General features: G+C 47.3%; 1 protein-coding gene across 1 annotated transcript in view; it reads right to left on the reverse strand.

The window, feature by feature from the left end:
• Positions 1–643: 643 nt before the first annotated feature.
• nrip1b (nuclear receptor interacting protein 1b) overlaps positions 644–21,003 on the reverse strand; it is a 44,560-nt gene continuing 24,200 nt past the window's right edge. The window contains exon 2 of the mRNA XM_028596400.1: positions 644–4,750. Coding sequence (XP_028452201.1) covers positions 690–4,292 — 3,603 coding nt within the window. The 5' untranslated portion in view covers positions 4,293–4,750 and the 3' untranslated portion in view covers positions 644–689. The remainder of the gene's footprint in view (positions 4,751–21,003) is intronic.

The following is a 21,003-nucleotide window of genomic DNA, read 5'->3' on the forward strand; positions in this document are numbered from 1 at the left end:
TCTCATTCATCACGGTGGGATCCTCACTGGAAGCTATTGCAGTGCGAATATTGTTTTTTTTTCGGGACCTCCCTTTGAATAAATTTATCATGTACATTGTTGTAATAGACCGCCGTGTCTGCCCTAGAATGACTTTTTTTTTTTTTTTTTTGGAATCTTATCTAAAATTGATGGGACTCTGTCTATGTGAAAATGTTCTGATGGAGAAAATAAATAAATGTCCACTGAACTGAGCGCTAACATTTTTGGGAGTCATCAATAATAAATGCTGCCTGAAATGTTCTCTCTAAATGTTTGATGGCAGGCGACAAAAAAAAGGGGGAAATGGAATAGCGATATGTGTACAATTCAGATGCAAATAATAAGGGTAAGACCAAATTGTAAAGGAGGACGTCATCGTTGACTAAATGAAATATGTGGCGCATGATAATCGCTGGATGGGAAAGGTTACATTTGTGACAGCTGTGTAGTTCTGGTTGAATCAGTCTGTTTTGTACCATTCCATGACCTCACTATTTCAAATTGAGAAACCAAATGCAAGTATGCATTTGAATATGAAGTTGCTCTATTCCACAATAATAATAATAAAACAAATGTGGCATTATTTGTCCCATCAAACCAATTTGGCAAGTCATTTAAAAACAATGAATTTGATTCCACTTTGTATTTTTCCGTAGTTGATACAACTTCTACTCATACGAATGGCTCAGCCCCTGGCTCTCATGGCTGTGCTTGTCATTGTTTTTGGGCGATTGCGGGACCGAGCTCAGACTGTGTTCATAAGCATGCATGTCACTGATCGGCTCTTCTTTAACTCGGACCACAGACTGGGTTCCCTCCGCCTGGTCCCGTGCCTCCTTTCGCAGCTGAATGCTGCCCTTCTGCAACATGTAATACAGGATGGGGTTGGAGCGCGAGAGCCGCGGAGAGTCCAGGTTCGAGTCACAGCCCTCCTCCTCCTCGTTCTCCTGACTACTCCATCTCACGGGGCTCTCGGGCTCCTGCTTGACCAGAGTAGGGGGGTCCCGCTTTTGAGTGACTGGCCACGGAGCTGGGTGGCGACTCCAGGGGCTGTCACCTGCAGGGGGCGTGGGCAGCGGTCTGAGATTACTCGGAAGCCCTGAGTTTAGGGAACCGTGGGGTTGCCAGCCGGGCAGGTGGAGGAAGCTGTGGTTATGGGCAGGCTGACAGAGAACGCTGCCGTTGGCCTTGCCGTTGGCCTGCAGCACGGAAGGACTGGGCGTCCCCCGGGGCTGCTGGGACAGCTCCTTCAGGCAGTTGTCAGAGAGCAGCAGCTGCTTGAGCACATTGAAGCCCCGACTCTCTCTGGTGAGGGTTTCGCTCGGCGGGCTCCTTGGCGGAGCATCCTCTTCCTTCACGTTCCTCGGCCGTTCGGGCTCTTCCCGAACAGCAGACGGTGCAAAAATGTTCATGTCGCCACCGTCCGCTGCTCTTGGAGAGCTGGTATTATGCAAACCGTCAGTCCGATCAGAGCAGAGGCGTCTCTTCTTAGGACTGGGGCTTGGATACTCCCTCTGTTCCTCTTTAACCTGTCTGGGCTGGGACTCGGCCTGCATAGCAGAACTGGTATAGTAGGTAGCAGTCTGTTGTTTAAGCAGCTGGCTGAGGAGGCCGTATTTTGCTATGACCTCCGCAGGCCGTGGTTCTGTTTTTAAGTCCTGCAGAGAATCTGACAGTGGGCTATTCTTCTCGTAGCCACTATGTCTCTTTCTGCCACTCGAGTCCTCAGACATGGCCGAGGGCTGACCCGCCTCCCCCGTGAGCTCAGTTTTGACCTTTACTTCCAACGGGGGCCCATTGGAGCTGTCACAGACGACAGAGGCACCGGGGCTCTTGTCATAGCAACCCCCTGCAACCTCCACACTCCCCCTGCCACCGGGCCTATCTTTGCGGCTGACCGTAGCAGTAGCCGAGCCGGTTCCTAGAAGGAGCTGCAGCACGGTGCGCCTCTCCAGAAGGTTCTCAATCTGTGACGAAGGAGAAGCTTCCTTCTGACTGAAAGGTGTGCCACTGCCGGAGGGTCTGTCAGAGAGTGGAGTGGTGGCGGTCCTGTGGATTGGAGCATTGAGCCTTTCCAATAGGGCAAGGGGCCTACTGGCCTCAAGCTCCTGACCCAGCCCTTTGCTGGATGGGATGGGTGGGGAGGAAGAAGCTGTGCCACACTGAGCCAGATTTTGTAACAGTTTACTGGCACTGAAGGCAGGCTCTGAAGCCTTCTCAGCAGGGAAGGCTTTAGACTTACACAAATCCAAGGGGCTGGACTGGACATGGGGGGAGGAGTAGGGGTACGGGGACAGCGCACCACTGGGGTCACGACTGAGTGAGTAGAGGGGCTGGGCTGAGGCTGCAGGTCTATCTATGGGGCTTTCTGTCCTGGTCTCCTCCCAGGGCACGAGTCCCTTTGGTTGGTCTCGAGACATGGTGGCCATAGTTATATCAAGCGGCAAATCCTGGTTGCCTATGCTTTTATTAACCATCTCATTATTTCTGCGCTCAAGAAGAAGCTGCATAAGCGTGACCTTAGAATGCGACTTTCGGTCAGGGCTCACTTCAGGCTCCTTGCTCCTGCACGCGTTTGATCCTGATGGCTCTGGCTTCCACTTTTTTATTAAAGACTCTGTTAGTTTGTCCAGGGAGGAGGTAGAGATAGATGAGGAGGAAGAAGTAGTAGTAGAAATGGCGGTGGAAATGGAGGAGACGACAGTAGAGCTTGGTGAAAAGGCAGTGGCGGAGGGTTGAGCAGAAGCTTGAGGAGAGAACGCAACTGGGGTGGAGGAGAACACTGTGGTGGAAGAAGACAGGGTAGAGGTAGAAGAGGAGAAAGAGGAGAAGGAGGAAGAGGGGGTGGACGTTTTGGGTCCCGTGTCTTGCGCGCTGGCCCGGCTTCTCATGGAGAGGTCGATGGGGGAGCAACTCCAGTAGGAACTCTCCGCATCGCTGCTGTCCTTGGCCAGACTCCTCTCTTGGACGGAGCACTCGCTGTCTGACGTGACCGAAGAGGAGCCGCTTGGCGCCAGAACGCCACAGCTGTCCTCCAGGTGCCCGTTCTTGGTCAACTGCTTCTGGTTGTTGTGGTTGTTGAGCAGCAGCAGCAGCAGGCTGCTGCACGTCTGTGGGGGACGGGTTGGACGGGAGTCGACGCCTCGCTTCTCCCTGGGGGGTTGGCTGTGAGCGGGGTTTGGAGCATGTGTGGGAGCGGGTGGGGAGCTTTGGCTGTGGCCACGCAGCAGAGAGGGGCTCTGGGGACTGGACAGTGCCGCTCGAGGGAGTGCTGTTGTTACCGTGGTTGTTGTCGTCATTCCGTTTTGGGTTGTTAAGGAGCTTAGCGTGTCTGGGGCTCCAGGCAGATTCCCTCCCACACTAGGTGGCCTTTTGTCCGGCCCGTGCTGCTGGTTTGCCATGGCGGCTAGTCTCTCGCTGGCAGATCTCCCGGAGAGCTGGGCTTTGAGCGCGTGCTCTCTGGAGTACTGCTGGAGATGGGCCTCACTGGACAGCAGCAGGGCCAGTTGACTGCAGGCCACGCTGGGCTTGGGGGAAGGTGCTGGACTAGAGCGGATTTTCACCATGTTGGCCACCGCCTTCAGACGCTCCGCACAGGACACGGATTCAGCTGTAGCAGGGGCGGCGGGAGGCGTGGCACTGTGTGCTGACCGAGGTGATTCTGGGGGTCTGTCCTGACTGTGTCCCCGGCGACTGTAAGGTGTGTTGCTGTGATTTTGAAGCTTGCTCTTCCTCATTAGGCCCTTCAAACGGCTTGAGGCTGTCCCGTACACAGGAAGTGGCTCTTTGTCCGCAGGTGGCGCCTTGGGGGGAGAGGAACACTCACTGGGGGGTTTATTGGAGTGCTGAGACATTGCCACGCTCTGAAGCCGTGAGCTGAATGACTGAAGCAGGGAAGCCAACAGAGTGCTCTCCCCAGCATGAGGAGATCCCTCTAGTGCTCCATTTTGCAGGCCTCCCCCTTGGCCATTCAGCTCCATTGGGGGTGAACTCATCCGCTGGTTCCCTGGATCATTCCAGGCTCCAGAGCGCAGGAGGCGGGCCTTCTTCAGGTGCTGCGAAGAACCACCCTTGGGAGCTGTGGGGCCATGGTTGGGCAGTTGCCCGCACACCTTGTCAGCCTGCTCCTGGTTGCTGTGGGCAGCCTCAGACCTCCCGCTTGCCGTGGCCCCAGGCCCGGCTACCACTGGATGCATCAGTAAACCTTCCAGATAAGTTAGAACAGCTGAATCCTTGTGTGTCTCAGGGCCAGGCTCCTCCCCATGAGTCATGTTCAATACTAGGATCCCCTCGTATGGTTCAGCACTGCTACTGGGAAACAAATGTCCACTACGTCATCTGGTTGACAGTGGCATGCACTTCCTAAATGCCGAAAAGAAAGCAGGCAATTGCACAGGAGTGAGTCTGCAGGGGGCCGAAGGATGCACTGACCAGATATGATCCCTTTCGGTAGTGGGCAGTCAGCACCGTGGTGAAACTGCAACCGTGGTTGGAGGCAATCTGGGGCAGGTGGGCCTCCCAGGCATTGTTGTATGCCTTTAAAGACTGTAGGATCCCAGAAGGCCCAGCTCCAGGCTTATGTGAGTAGCAAGCGAGGAGTCAGCGGGATTTCACCACAAAGATGTTGACACATTCCGTGGCTGTGGATGTTTGGGATGTCTGTCCTAAAGGCCTGGCTGTGGTTCTGTCAGTGGCGCCTTCTCAGCTTTGCAGACCTCACACTGGGGACCTATGGGAGTAAGAGAGAAAAGAGGTAGAGAGGGAGGGAGGCAGGCAGGGAGAGATGGTTGGGTGGAGAAAAAGAGGAGAAAAAGGAGAAACCATGTGAGAAGCGGGGATTTGCACAGCACTATATCACATTCATTTCACCACCTTGTCTGCCATCTCTGTTACTTAGCAACATTTCAGACTGACTGCACACGGCTCCTTCTCCTCTCTGCACTCTCCCCTCACAGCCACCGAACAGACGACAAATGTAGATTAGGCCTGATTGGATCCAAATTGAAAATTCAAGCCCACTACCTTGAAAACATTCAGGTCTTGAGCTGTAAGCCCCTCGCAGCGATGTCTTTCAAAAGTGAAGGGCCTTGTGAGAGCTGTGAATAATTTCTTATGCGGCTTGTCATTTCAGTGGATTATCCCCCCCCCCACACACACACACACACACCTCCTACCACCTCCTGCTCCTTATGCACTTGAGCAGCGTCTCACACGACGCAACCCCTCGGTCTACACAAAGCAGGAGCCACCCACCCACTCACTCACCCACATGCACACAAGTAAGCATTCAAGCATTCATGCCTAGACATAAGCATGAAGACATACATACATGTGCATGCATACCCTTACGCAGATTAAGTGAAAACAGGTCGGGTGGCTACTCAGTCTCACCACTGCATTGTGTTTATTAACTCTTGGCCAGCGCAAACCTTCACAAAGCTTAGCTCTTTTAAACCTGAATGGTTTTTAAATCAGAGATGCTGCAACTAACGACTATTTTCATTCTCACTGTTAATCTGTCGATTATTTTCTTGATCGATTAGTAGTTCGGTCTTTATAATGTAAGAATGTGGTGAAAAATGACAATCGGCGTTTCCCAAAGCCCAAGACGACGTCCCCAAATGTCTAATATTTGTCCACAGCTCAAAGATATTCAGCTGACTGCCACAGAGGAGAGAAGAAACTAGAAATTATTCACATTTAAGAAGCTGGAATCTCATAATTTTTTCAGAAAAAAAAAATAAAAAAAAAATGACTCAAACCGATTAAATTGATTATCAAAAATAGTTGGAGAATAATTTAATAGTTGACAACTAATCCATTATTTGAGTAATCTTTGCAGCTCTTTTAGAGACAAGAGAAAAACATGACCTGATTCAATGTGATGGGAGTCGTGTTTACGGGTACAGTACAAAGGCAGTCACAGACATAGCTAACAGGATATAGCTAACAGACAAGCTGGATTCGACTGTCAAGTGTGTGTGTGTGTGTGTGTGTGTGTGTGTGTGTGTGTGTGTGTGTGTGTTGAGGGGTAGAGGTAGCTTAAGGATCAGGTGCACCTGTCACACCAGACCACTGTCAGGCAGGCCGAGTTGGTGACACTGGGGTGAGCACAGTGCCAGTTGCCATGACAGTGTCAGCGGCGCTGCCCTGGGAGACCTCTGCTCTGAACCCTGTCAGAGTGGTTTCCGTGGATACAGGACACCTCCGACAGTCCTGGCCGCGTCCCATAAAGGTTAATTAATACAGAGCTTCCACCTCGCCTCAGCTGCCGCCCCGTGTCCTTTCCCGATGCCTTTTCCTCACCTTTGGTGTCCGCTGAGTGGACCGACAACGCAGGTCACGCGGCAGGACAGTCGCCCTTGATTACGACGAAAAGGCCAGGGGCGACCCACGCCGCCTACTAGCCTAAATACTTCACAGGGAGCAGTGGCGAGGGCCAAAAAAACAACAAGGCAGCGGGCTTCTAATCAGGCTCAAATCCATCGCCGTGGCCAAGGTCCACAGGTTGTCACGGCGGCGAGGTGGCACGTTTTAAATGCCACCTTGAAAACGAGCTGGGATTAGAAGCTGGATTTGAAGTTGATTAGCGCGCGACTCCATCCGAGCGGCCTGCCGGGAAAACAATCAGGTTGGGACTTTGAAGACGGTGAGGCATTGTACGGAATATAATCGTTTCATTGAGATTGGCCTATCAGCGTCAATTACAGTTCAAGGCCACTTTTAAGCTGATGACCTAAATCTGACAACAACAAAAGCCAACCTGGCCACACTGGCCCATCTGACGTCTGCTGTCATGCTAATCTTAGATGCTCAGGATTAGGGCTATTTTCCCGCCAGTGAGCTTAGCGCAATTATAATAGAATGCCCTGTAACACCTTGTGTGATCAGCACAGTAAACACGTACCCGTTTCACCTTCCAACGTGACTGGGCAAGGTAACTAAAATGCCGTGATACAGTTAGTGAGAGAGAAAGAAAAATGCAAATGGGAAAGAAACACTGACACAGGTTTCAACATGGGGAATTGTGTTAATCTCTCTACTGCTGGCAGTGGACCTTTGGAATTACAGTTGACCTTGTCTATGTTTTTGCCCAGAGAAACTTCAACACGGAGCAGACAAGCCAGCACAGGGACACGATGACACAGCACTATGTACGTTTATGTGCAACAGAGCTACCGCATTCGCTATCTCCCGTAAAAGCACAAATAGCTCTTTAAACAAAGTGGGCACCTTCGGGCTCTTGAGAGACACGTAATGACAGAGCCGGTGTCAAAAAAAAAAAAAAAAAAGCCCAGCTACAGCAAGGGCAAGAAAAAATATGTCCTCCTCAGTGACAGAGCTCAGTTAACAAATAAATGACCTTAATATAGGGAGAGCTGTCCTCTGTACTGAGCCCCTAAAGCATGCAGCCCTCCTCCTTTCCTCTCTCAGAATGTGTGATGTGTGTGCATTACTATTACATTATCTCCCCTGGTGTATACATTGAAAATGACCTTACACATCTGTTAACATGTCATCTCATTGGTGGTGGCACCCAAAAAGCCTGACCCCCTTCCCCCCCCCACCCGTGGGACACCACAGCACCAATGAGCTGCTCTACGCTTTCTGTGGCGATTATCCATTATCCTTGACAATGTCAGCCAATGACAGAGCAGGCACCATTCTAAAGTGATTTTTACCCCTACAGTCGGCCACGTACATGTGAGAGGGAGGGCAAGTGATGGGGAGGGGTGAAAGCTTCATCATCCCCCCCGGCTGGCCGGCTCTTCATCTATTTCTCTCTCTGCGTTGCTCCTCTTGTACTTCAAGAGACACCAGGAACCGGAGAGGTCACTGCACTCTCAGCCACTGCCCAAGTTAAATAGAATTACCAGGAGACAAAAAAATAAATACATAAATAAATAAAAAAAAGAAATGTTCCGATGTAGATGTCATGGATTACATCTTAATAAGTGACCTTTGTTCCCTCCACTGATTACATCCATTACCACCCACTGAGGCTACATCCACTATGTTTTGGTTTAAAAAGGAATATCTTTTGCTACGTTTATGCCTTCTGTCCACACTACTCCGGCAGTTCCGAGCCCCTGAAACGGAGACATTTGGAAACACCGCTGCCCCCGTTTTGGTTAGAAATCTCCGGGGTTGTGCTGTAGTCTGGACGGGCACAAACGGAGACCTTCGGAAACGACTACGCACATCAGTCTTATCTGTTAGGTAGGCTTACACACCTTTCAGTAACAGTTCCAGTCCTTTTACTTTTCACCACTGTTGTTATTTCCCCAAAGTTTTTTTTCAGTATTTAAAACTTTTACATCAATGATTTTCAACCGCAGAGTAACATCAGACAATCTGCTTCCTGTTTACACCGGCACGCGCATGGCCAGTGTACGCCAATGGTCATGTGATGTGTGTTGTCAGACGTGTTAATAACGGACGGAGATTAGTTACAGCTACTGGAGCTAAAACTCTTGTGTGCACGGAGATTGTTTTTGTCTCAAAATGCCCCTTAAAAATGAAAACCTGAGCGCCTGGGTAGCTCACCTGGTAGAGCGCGCGCCCATATAAAGAGGCTTAGTCCTCATCGCAGCGGCCGCAGGGTTCAACTCCGACCTGCGGCCCTTTGCTGCATGTCATTCCCCCTCTCTCTCCCCTTTCAAGTCTAAGCTGCCCTGTCGGAAATAAAGTCCAAAAAGGCCCCAAAAATAATCTTAAAAAAATGTGTGGATGTAGCGTGACACAGGCATGAACACATTTGCTGTTAATATAACCTTTTTGATCTTAAAAAAAGTGACTTCCTGAATGACCTCTATTGTCTGGAATGGTAATCCATTTAAGCCATTTAAAATGTATGAGACCAAACAAAATAATTAAAAAAAGGGGAAGAGCCAAAGGAGCAGCAGTTAAAGTCAAGGTCAGTCATTCCGCCAAGGCTTTTTCCACTTGATGCAACAGCTGGTGTCCATGCGAAGCTCTGGGCGTTAATAAAAAGTGACAATGCTGCCCAAGCCGTGTGTATTACTAATGTCTGACACCAGCCTGGCAGATGTGTTCTCCTCTGCATTTAAGGGGAGTCAAGGTTAAAGGAATTTAAAAAGGAGAGGCGATGCCTAAACACTATTATATCATGTAATCTGCAGCCCAGCTCCGCTGCACATACTCAACAGGGGTAGCGCACTTACACATGCGGCGTGACCGCTATTTGTAAATTCAATATGGCCTGACTTGATTAAATAAGGCAAAAACATAAGCTACCTGACCAAACACGGGTTGTTCCAAGACTTCCGCAAGTGAACGAGCGCACCAGAGCAAAGTTGAATTAAAAGCTCTCGTTCACCTTGAGAGAGGTGAACGAGAGAGTAACATGCTCCCGAACAGCAGGAGAGCTAGAGCCAGAAAATGGTTTTCTTTTGCAGATAAGCCAATCAGGACAAAATAACAATGAAATGCAATATGCAGACACATGTACGCCCACACAATGAGAACTGGGGCACTCTGACCCACTTCTAAGGATGCACTGACCAAACAAGTCACGCATAGCACACATGCCTCCCGTGTGCACACACAGAAACGTCGTGCATGTACCCCACATAATGGAAATGTCATACATGAATGCTGGAAAAATTTAGACCCTGTTGTGTTAAGTAGCACCGGTGATCCATTGGAGGGGGGGGGGGCATCCTACTGGGAGCACTTGAATTTGAGGAAGAGTGTGTGATGACTGAATGCTAACATTTCAGACATGGGACGAAATAGGGCCGGAGTGCTAACGTTGTTGCCCTGCATCTGGCCTTGGATGAGGAGTGCGGGGGAGGATTTTAACTTCATCTGTACTCATCAGTACAAAGAGTTCTTGGGGTTGAGAGAGAGAGAGGGAGAGAGAGAGAGAGCGAGAGAAAGAGAGAGAGAGAGAGCGAGCATGGAGGAATTCATGCACACTGATGAGTCATCTAAGCGGTTCAGAGTCCAGCTGACTGGCAGAAGACCCAGGCAAAGTAGCCAGAGCAATGACAATATCACTGCACTGTATCGGAGACATGGACAGTCTTCCCCCCGCACCTTACATGTCCAGGCGTGCATGGATGTGCTTACAAAAATGTTTGTGTCCCTAGTAAATATTTGTGTGCCCATTTGGATGACCCACCCAAGGGCCATTTCCTGAGTGGCTGAGAATTAGTGCGTCAATTAAAACACACACACACACACACACACACACACACACACACACACACACACACACACACACTTTCTTAATGAGCCGTGGCCGCCATCAATCTATACCTCGTTCGTTTCTATTGGGCTCCGAGGTAATCTTCTGCTTATATCGCCTGTCCAAAATGGTGCTCATTTCCCTCTCCATTTTCCATTTGTAAACACTAGTGCTGGAAATAGGAACAGATGATTGCCCCATGGCCGCCACGCCAAAAGGCAGAGCTGGGCTCTTGAAACAGACTGCAGTGGTGATGTCTGAGGGAAATGGGCCACTTTGCAATTGAGATCAAATGTCCCACTGTCAGGCTGCCCTGAAAGCTGGATAAAACCAGCTAAACAACATTGCCCATAAATGAATCATTTCCATAATATCCTTGGCATCAGGCCTGAGAAGGCTATATTGCAATGAGTCAGCAAGATGTCTGCCTTTTTTTGGGGGGTTAAAAGAGAACTGCTTTTCCTCTTTTAACTCAGTCATTTGGGATGGTTTGGAGTAATACGGTGTGTGACGGAGGTCTAAGTGACAGGAAAAGAAGAGGACATATCTCTGCTACCATTTTGCCTTTCATAATGCTCCCATTGACCTACTTTCTATTTTTTAAATCATCCTAATGCTCTGAGTGAGGTTGGAGAACAATATTACAGGGTACAATGGGTTGTGAAGGGACATTCCATTAGAATCATTAAAAACCCTATTTGTATTGTACTGGAGTAAGAATGCAGTCCTGTCCAACGTTGCACATTTAAAAAGGACTCTTTGAAATGAATTGCACACATACAATTAGCCTGTAAACTGTATAACTGTAAAGTATGACAACTGTGTGTAACCGTTTCCAGGAAGATCTCTCAAGCAGCACCAGTCCAGTTGGCGGGGGCAGAGGCGACGACATGCCGATGAACAGGAGACTTCATTAGGATTAGTCCTACACCTGGCCCTGATGGCCGACCCAGTGCCCACAGACCAATAGCAGGCGCGACCAACAACGACGACAGTCTCACAATTTAATTTGGCATCTGGGTTAATAACCAAACACACCGTGAAATACAAGTTGGCAATCCACTGAGGGTGTCACCGCCCATATGTAAGCGGAATTAGTAATCTACCTTATTATCCAACTACCCCCAAATATATAAGTGACAGAGTAGGGCTGGGCAGTATGTCGATATTGTATCGATATCGTGATATGAGACTAGATATCGTCTTAGATTTTGGATATCGTTATATGGCATAAAGGTTGCCTTTTCCTGGTTTTACAGGCTGCATTACAGATTAATGTCATTTTATGAACTCACCAGACTGTTCTAGCTGTTCTATCATTTGCCTTTTCCCCCACTTAGTCATTATATCCACATTACGGATGATTATTATTATATTTTTTTTTAAACCATGTATTTATTATGGAAATTTTTGTACATTTTACAGACAAAAACAGTACAAGGCACATAACATAAAACAGAAAAAAGACCAAGGATCAAATGTAGTAGCTGTAGTATCCACAGTCATAAGTCCATACATCCATAGGTGTATGCTTACATGAAAAACATACCGCTGTTGTTTATCTCAACTACTGATGATTATTTATCTAAAATCTTAGTGTGAAGATATTTTGTTAAAGCAATTCAATTCAATTTTATTTATAGTATCAAATCATAACAATAGTTATCTCAAGACACTTTACAGACAGAGTAGGTCTAGACCACATTCTATAATTTACAAAGACCCAACAATTCCACCATTAGTCAACCCTAGAATATCGCCACAGTACCGATATCGAGGTATTTGGTCGAGAATATCGTGATATCTGATTTTCTCCATATCGCCCAGTCCTACGACAGAGAAAAGTAAACTGCAAATGAATTCCCTTAAACGCTAATTCTTGGAGGACTATGTATATGCCCCGTAAGAGCAACAGTGTTAGGAAACAAAAGGAGGATCTGCTGCTGACCGTACTTCCCCACAATGCAATGGTTTTGATAACAGATAAAACAAGCAACAATATGCTTTCCATCCTGCCATCCTGCCACCCCAAAGGACCTTGTACCACCCTGCTCCCTGCTGTTACACAACCTGGACAAGACCCAAGTGTCAGCTCCAGATAGGCAACCTCAGCTATTCCGGTTAATTTTACAAGCCTCATGGGACTCCTTTTTCAAGCTCAAACACTGGACAAAACATATTTCAACCAGTTATTAAGCGCAGATAACCCGGAGGTTATTATAATGGAATACTTTCCATCACTGCTCTGTGGGCAAAGATGTTTGCTGCTGCATTGTCATAACCACATATTCCCAAAAAAGCAGGTGTACTTGACAAGAGTTTTTTTTTTTTTTTTTTTTTTTTTAAAAAGGGTCGGAAGATTTTCGGAAAGTTCCAAGGGAAATTATCTTGGGAATGTTTTCACAGTTGCATGTCTTATAGCATGTTTTGGTTAAAAGTATGCTCATTTTAAATAGTAGTAAACTGCATGCACAGCCCACACTACTGCCAACACTACTGCACTGTCTGCTTTCATGTAGCCATGTTATATTATATATTCGTATGATATTTCAGTTCGCCAGCAGATAACAGCTTCAAGCAAAGCACACAGTTTATACCTGCTAGTTTTTGATAGCTAGCTGTTACCATGGGGGATGTACTGTAGCTGGAATGGTATTTCCATTCATTCTTTATTGTAAAACATGTATTTATAAACCAGTTGTTCACTTTAAACCCTTTGTTTGCACTCAGCGCACATTGTTGGCTCAAATTTTCAAAGTATCTTTCCCCATTGTGTTTGACAAAGGATCCATTTGGCAAATTGATGAATTATGTCTGCTTATGATATGGTAAGTACAACCTGGGCAAATGACCCCTATATTTCCATTTTAATCCCGCTATTTCCCATACATTCCTGTATATTCCCACCTCAAATACTCCCGGTATTTTGCAACTTGAAATGTTCCATGGGGCCAAAATAAGATACATTTAGTTGTGAATATTTTATTAATGCTGACAATAAACACTGACCACCTGTGTCATACACGGGCATTGGGATAATAATGGCAACAAGGCTGACGGATGATGAACAATAAAGCGGTGGCCAAGGTTACACAAAAGGTGACACTACTTTGGATTTTGGTTTAAGCCAACACTAAAGCAGTTCGTAAACCCAACTAAACCTCATCAGAGTTATTGCGAGGAAGAAAAAAAAAACAGAAGTATAAAGCTTTACCACCATAAACCCTCTAATACACGCTACCTCTGTTTTGTTTTTACTGCTTATCCAACAGAGTATGAGTCAGCTCTACTGCTGACTACTGCATATAGTCCAGTATTTAAAAAGTAACTGTACATCCCATAAACACTGTAATATAGAATCCTAATAATAGGCAGTTGGAACGCTTCATTTAAAACCCACACCAGAAGAATCTAGCACGATATAAGAAGGTCCTTGGCCATTTCCATCCCTACAAGACAATGGGAGAACTGACCCCATAACTACTGTTGGGTTCTACAGTGGGACATCAAAAAATACTGCCAATACAAAGGATGGTTTATCTTTATATCATACATTTTGCCAGGCTTGGGAGTTAGATATGAAAAAAAATTGGTTTAAAAAAAAAGAAAAAACAAAAGAGTGTAAGAATGTATGCAAATACACAGATAGAATACAGTTTTCAAGGATTAAACACAGCGGGAAGATAAGGTGTGAGATTTTCAACAAACTCCCTCTTTATGTGGTAAAAGTCCCTTCTTTGATGTGTGCCAAGATCACCAACTGAAGTAGAGATAAATCCATATCGTATAGACATTAGGGCAGGACCCACTTTATTTGGCTTGACCTCATCCTTACATCTAAGCCTCCCCCTCGGAAATAAGTCTTAAAAGCCAACACACAGGGGGCTGCACTACGTACTAAATACAGCATGGTTACTGGAGCACTACAGTAGGAGAGATGTGAGGCCCTGTCTGAGCTGCTCTTTGTCTGTCCAGTATTTGTGGACGAGCTGCCCTGGTCAGGAACTCAAAGATTTATGAAATATGACCTTAGACAAATATCAGGTTGATCCTTACATAACCACCTCCCTGGACAGTCAGCACTAGGGTTGGGTATCGTTTGGATTTTTACGATTCCGATGCTGAACTGGTACTTTTAAAACGATTCCGATTCCTAAACAGATTCTTGAAAAACTGCAAAATGACAACAAAGAAATGCTCTTTTACAGATGTGGTAGCCGTATTATGCTTTTACGTCCGTTTTGGTGAGCCAAGAGGGAAAATTTGGCATTTTAAAAGTAGCCCACATTTACGGTAGCTAGCCAACGGTAGACTTCAGAGAAAGTGGGATATTTTTGAGTCCGTGTTGGAGTGTGTACAAAAAGCCGTCTATCAGCAGGGATTGTAGAGTGCATGTTGCAGAATAGCGTGAGCGGGCACGTGTGCCACTCGGCGGAAGAGGGAGAAAGGAAAAAAATAGAGTCTGCCGCTGTCCGGAGCAACAGAGGGAAAATATTTCAGTTGGAACCGAAATGAGGAACCAAAATTTGCGTTCTAATCCTGTCCGATTCCCACCGGTTGTTCCACATTGGAACCGTGTTTCGGTACCCAACCCTAGTCAACTCCAGCCATGGTCAATTGGGCAGAGAATCTAAGAAAAGAAAAAAAAATACTTGTCAAATAAATAACTTTTTGGCAGCCCAATTCAAGTTGTTTGGTTGGTTCAGAGGGAATATTTATCTCTGTGTATCACAGATTACCATGCTGAAATAATGAACCCAATTCTGCATTCAAACTGGATCCTTTTAATACTAATTTGTAGGTGGACTAGATTAAGACTGCACTTCAATCAACTTTCAACGGTTGCATTCGGTCAGTAAATGGAGGGTTCATGATTTTGGGTCAGGCCCGGGAGACCAGCAGGGAACATAAACATCCTTGCAGTGGCCGCGGACTATTGGCAACGCCGTGTGTGCAACTGACAAGCTAAACTGATCAGGGTAATTGACTTTTAAATTTAAAATTTCACAGGAAAAGGCCTGTTCAGGGCCGAGGAAGTAAAGACGGAACTGTCATCCTTTACAATTTGGTTCAGTCCCCCAATGATAAGAGTAGAGGGGCATTTGAACAGAAGTGCTGTATCTGAGTCAGTGGGTCTCAATTCTGGTTGCCATTACTCAAACTACTGCTGGGTTTTTATCTAAGCAGAGGTTAATTGCAATTAATTACCTTCACCTGGCAGCCCAGGCGTTATTAGTCCCTGATTGACTAGTTAGAGTGAAAACCAGCAGGGCTCAGGAGCCTGAACACCATTATTGAACCCATTTTTTAACAACGTGTTGTTGGAAAATCATCAATCGACGAGCAAAACAAATAAAAAACGAATTTCGCTAAACTTTTGTTGCCTCGGAATTGATCGGGGTGCCTTTACTGTAACCAAGAGAAACACAGCAGCATGTCAGCCTCGACGCAGGCAAGCACGGTGGCCAAGGCTTGCAGGAAATGAGTCTGTCTTCCCTCAGTCAGCCATTGACTATTAAATCAGACAGAGAGACGTAGACAAGGCCAGCACCCAACTGCAACCTGCCTATTATTCCTGTGTAATGAAGAAGGAGACTGAGAGGACGGAGCAAACTATCCAGTGAATGTAGTAAAAAGTTCCCAACGGATAAAAAAAAAAAAAAAAAACTCAACGCTAAGCCAAACGCTAACACACCGACTCTGCCGTGGATGGGAGGCGAGGGCAGACACACACCGTGCTCCCATACCTTGTCATCCTTAGCTGTGGAGGCTGATACAGGTAAAGTGAAGTAATCAATTTGCTCTACTGGCAGGAGTGCTCCTTTAGAATACTAATCAGGCTTCCAGCCCTCCCCTCTTCCCTCCTTCTCGCCATCCCTCCGCCTTTCTCCTTCCTCGTTCACCTTTCTCATGACTTGACACCACCCCACCCCACCCCAATGCCCCAGACCTGACCAAATGCTGAAGAAGGGCGGGCTGTCTTCTGCACAGATAACTGCTGCCACTAATCAAGCCTACGTGCACCGGGCCGTGGGATTAAAAGAGCTTGCACAGCTTGACTCAGGCACTGAATGGCGTTAGTGCCCACACACACACACACACACACACACACACACACACACACACACACACACACACACACACACACACAAAGCCAAAATAAAAACCTATAGGGAAGCCAGCAGCGTCTCGTCCTAGAAATACACACACACACACAAGCCTCAGACGAGCAAACAACACAACAAGGTCAACTTAAAAGCTGATGTTAGGTGAACATTCTCGGGCTATAAAAGAACACACACAAGAAGATTAGATCTAAATTTACTCCGCCAGCCAAAACGGGACTCGGTGGTGAGCCACCCATCTCTATCTCTCAGAACACATGTCACGCAGGGAGCCGCGCTGTTGTGCGCATCTAAAGCGAGAAAAAAGGAACAAACTCGACTGTGAATTGACAGGGCCTTAATTCCCGTTCGTTTTTCATTTGGAGAGATGGCTTACAAGGGGAGGAGGGGGAGGAGGGGGGGTCTCTACACCATATCAAACACATACCGGAGTAGCCTGGAGGCTGTAGCAAAGCATCCTCGATGTTACGCTGCGCAAACACACACACACACACACACACACACACACACACACACACACACACACACACACACACACACTGTATATACAGGCAATAGGTGTGTGTGTGTGTGTGTGTGTGATGGGCAGAGAGAGTGAGAGAGAGAGAGTGAGAGAGTGAGAGAGAGAGCGAGAGACAACGCAACCCTATGCATCAGCAGGGATATTTCATTATGTACATAACGAGTGCCATTAATCGCTCTTAACAAGAGGACACAACCTCACCTTGGCAGTCTCACACACACACAGCAGGAAGGTGGAGGGGCGGGTGAGGGTGAGGGTGAGGGGAGGGAAATATCTACAGTGCGCTACAGAAATTAAAATTCACCACACTCGAGGATCCGCCGCCTACTTTTGACCGACCACATCGCAGCCCCCGGGGGTGTGTGGAGGCAAGCCCGCAGTCACATAGACGCGGCTCAATCTGATAGACACATAAAAACAGGTGGAAAAAAAAAAAGTAAAAAAAAGAAGAAGAGCAGGGGCAAGAGAGGAAATAAATATATAAATAAAAGTAAGGGGAAAAATGCCGCAGTGGCGGTTGCCAGCGGGGGCTCGTGCCCTTGACATACTGACACGGGTGGAGGAGGGAGGGGTGGGTACTGTCATGTGACACTTGTCATTCGCCTGATCACCCGCCCGCATGGCCACCTGGCAAACACCCCAACCCAACCCCCCCCAACCTCCCCCCGAACCAACCCCAACATCTCGCCCACCTTGGTGCGACCTCATCCTCCCCTGACCTGACGCTGCCTGCACCCCCCCACCCTCCCCAACTCTGCAGTCCTAGCACCCTATTCGCCCCAGCCCTAGCGCGCTGTCCCCCCCCCCCCCCACTCCCCCGCGGCTGTGCAGCAAGGTCAGGCGGGTCACCGTGTCCTCATCTGTAATCCGCTGCCATTCGTCAGCAGCCCCGGCCCGAGAGGAGAGGCAGGCGCTCCGACGAGGGGAGAATGCCCAATTAGGCAGCTGACACACACACACACACACACACACACACACACACACACACACACACACACACACACACACACACACACACACACACACACACACACACACACACACACACACACACACACACACACACGGCTCGGCACAGTAGAGCAGGAGAGAGGGAGGGAGGCAGGCTGCAGAATCAGCCTACTGTCCACAGACACAGAGGGTGGGTTGGGAGGGGGTGTACATGAATCCTTTCAGCTGTGTGTGTATCTGTGTATTGTTTTGGTGTGTGCGAGGAGCAGTTGGGGTGGGTGGGGGGGGTCAACTACAGTTTAGACGTATATGACTGCTACCGGAGGCATGTCAACAGAAGGGGGGAGCATGGTGTTGCAGACTTTTGAGGTTTTAGTGGTTAAATCAAATGTTATGAAAGGGCAAGAGGGTGCAGCATTAGCACCATCCACCACAAATGCTGGTGAATATGCAAGTGGCTGGTAGAGTTGCTGCACTCACCAGCCCAAAAAAAAAAAAAAAAAAAAGCAATGGTAATCTGTTGTGCGGCTGGGTAAAAATGTAAACATCACCTAGCCACTTAGCTGGTGGACAAAAAAAAAAAAAAAAAAAAAAGAGTGAATTTTGCACCCTGAGCTAGTGCTATTCATATCTGTAACCACAAGATTGATGAGATGATGAGGGAGAAGTGGCTGGGTGCTACTGGGGACAGCACAACACGACAGGTCAAGCCCTGTCTAATGGCCGGTTGGCCATTCAAATAAATCCAAAGGCTGGGTCAACACATACCCCTCCAGAGTTGACTGTGGATTTGAAAAAGGTTAACCTGGCAAGCCAGAGGGTTTGTTAACCCAGGACCATCTGAGAAGTGTCTGGACACCGTTTAAAAAAAAAAGGGCAGGCACTACCTGGCAGGTGATTGGATGAACCATCTGTCTACGATGTCCGCCACCGTTGTTTTGAACAACCGGTCGCGGCCATCACACGCACAGCCAAACCACGCCCGTGGCTGCCTGTAGCTCCTCGCTGGACGCCGATTGGTTGGGTAGGCTGGTAGTTCAGACACAAACGCGTCACTTGAAGGCTGAACGAGATGGACAGTCGTGCGACACGTGATCCCACGAATCCCGCGTGATCTCGTGAGACTCCGGCTGCTTTGCGAGGCAGCAACCCCACTGAAGTGCTTCACGGCGCCAGACCAGCAGCAGATATCAAATGGGTGACAAATATCCCATAATTGGATCATTCATCACTGGCGAACACACATCTGTTTTGAGTAATGGGAAAACTAATCACCAAAAATGATACGGAGACGACTCCACGCCAGGCACCGGGGAGATTTATGCCGGGGCGACTCAGGACTTCAAGCCTGTACCTACTGATTGTTTAGTCAAAATGCTTTTCCGTCTAATCAAAAGAAAGAGTCAAAATGGTACTATGCCAGCTGGGTGATGAGCAGGTGTGATCGACCCCCCCCCTACTGGGTGAGGAAACTCTTCCTGCACTCTTTTCTTCCATAGTTCCACTTTAAATGTCAAAGGTCATCAGGGTTCAGCGGAGCTTCAAATCCAGCTTTGAGTGGTTAGTGTTCAAAAGGATTGCATCACAAGTGTGAGGGACACTTATCCGGCAAATCCTGTCTGAGTAGAAAGTACAGTTGGTGGAGACTTGGACTAGAGGTTACGCAGGCTGGGATACATATGTTCACCGGCCCTAAGAGAAGGTTTGTCCGGGGGTAAACCCGTCCCCTCCCTTGCTGGATGGTCAACCTACAAAATGGAAGGCAGGACTATGCAGGCGGAGAGTACATGCCCAGTTAGATTAATATAGTTAGAGCATGCAAAAGGGGCTAAACACTGAAATCCCCAAGCAACACTCCACAGAAAGGACTTTCTCTGCTGCAATTTAAAACGTCCATTTATTATTCATCACTGGAAGTGACTTTTTCCTAAAGGTACCAACACTCTCGTGTCCTATTTGGATTCGGCGCCAAAGTATAAAGCCATTTTTACTGGCAGAGTTGGGCAGTCCACGCACGCCACACGTTACAGTAATGTAAACTATTTTTTAGTAACAAGTAGTGTAGCAGATTACTGTGATTACCTGTACATTACAGTGAGTAATCATAGTAACGCTGCATTTGGTCTCTGCATTCAGCTAGTAGTCCTGTACAGACTGTTAGCTAATAGTTTAAATAAATAGTCCAAATGCGTTATTTCTATTAGTTGGAATTTAAAGTGCTCATATTATGCTCATTTTCAGGTTCATAATTGTATTTAGAGGTTGTACCAGAATAGGTTTACGTGTTTTTTTTTCAAAAAACATCATATATTTGTTGTACTGCACATTGCTACAGCTCCTCTTTTCACCCTGTGTGTTGAGCTCTCTGTTTTAGCTACAGAGTGAGACATCTCACTTCTGTTTCATCTTTGTTGAGAGTTGCACATGCTCAGTAAGTACAGCTAACTTATCAGAAGCAGAGTATGAGGGCGTGCCCTGACAGTAGCTAGGTAAGGACTACTAGCCAGTCAGAAGCAGAGTATGAGGGCGTGCCCTGACAGTACCTAGGTAAGGATTACTAGCCAGTCAGAAGCAGAGTATGAGGGCGTGCCCTGACAGTACCTAGGTAAGGACTACTAGCCAGTCAGAAGCAGAGTATGAGGGCGTGCCCTGACAGTACCTAGGTAAGGACTACTAGCCAGTCAGAAGCAGAGTATGAGGGCGTGCCCTGACAGTACTTAGGTAAGGACTACTAGCCAGTCAGAAGCAGAGTATGAAGGCGTGCCTCGCTAGCAGCTAGGTGAGCATTATAACGTGTGTTCCAAAGTGACCACGTTGGTCTCTGAAGTAAAGGCTGGACTACAATAGAGCTGTTTGGAGCAGTTGGTGAACAGTGTTTTCTGTTGGAGATGGTAAGTCCCTTTGGGGGGGACTTTGGGCTTTTTCACTTTGTAAACCTATAACGTGCACAAAAAAAAGATATATAACACTATAAAGGAAAGGGGAAATGCCAAAAAGCATAATATGAGCACTTTAAAGAATTGCTCAGAACTGCTCCCCCCTTCTGTTGACAAGAATCTGAATCTGAAGTCAACACATGACTTTATACACCATTACGTTTACTATAGACAGAAACACTGACGTTTAACAACATAACAACATATATATATATATATATATATATATATATA

This window comes from Perca flavescens, chromosome 13 (assembly GCF_004354835.1).
Source record: "Perca flavescens isolate YP-PL-M2 chromosome 13, PFLA_1.0, whole genome shotgun sequence".
In the NCBI taxonomy this organism is placed as follows: Eukaryota; Metazoa; Chordata; class Actinopteri; order Perciformes; family Percidae; genus Perca; species Perca flavescens.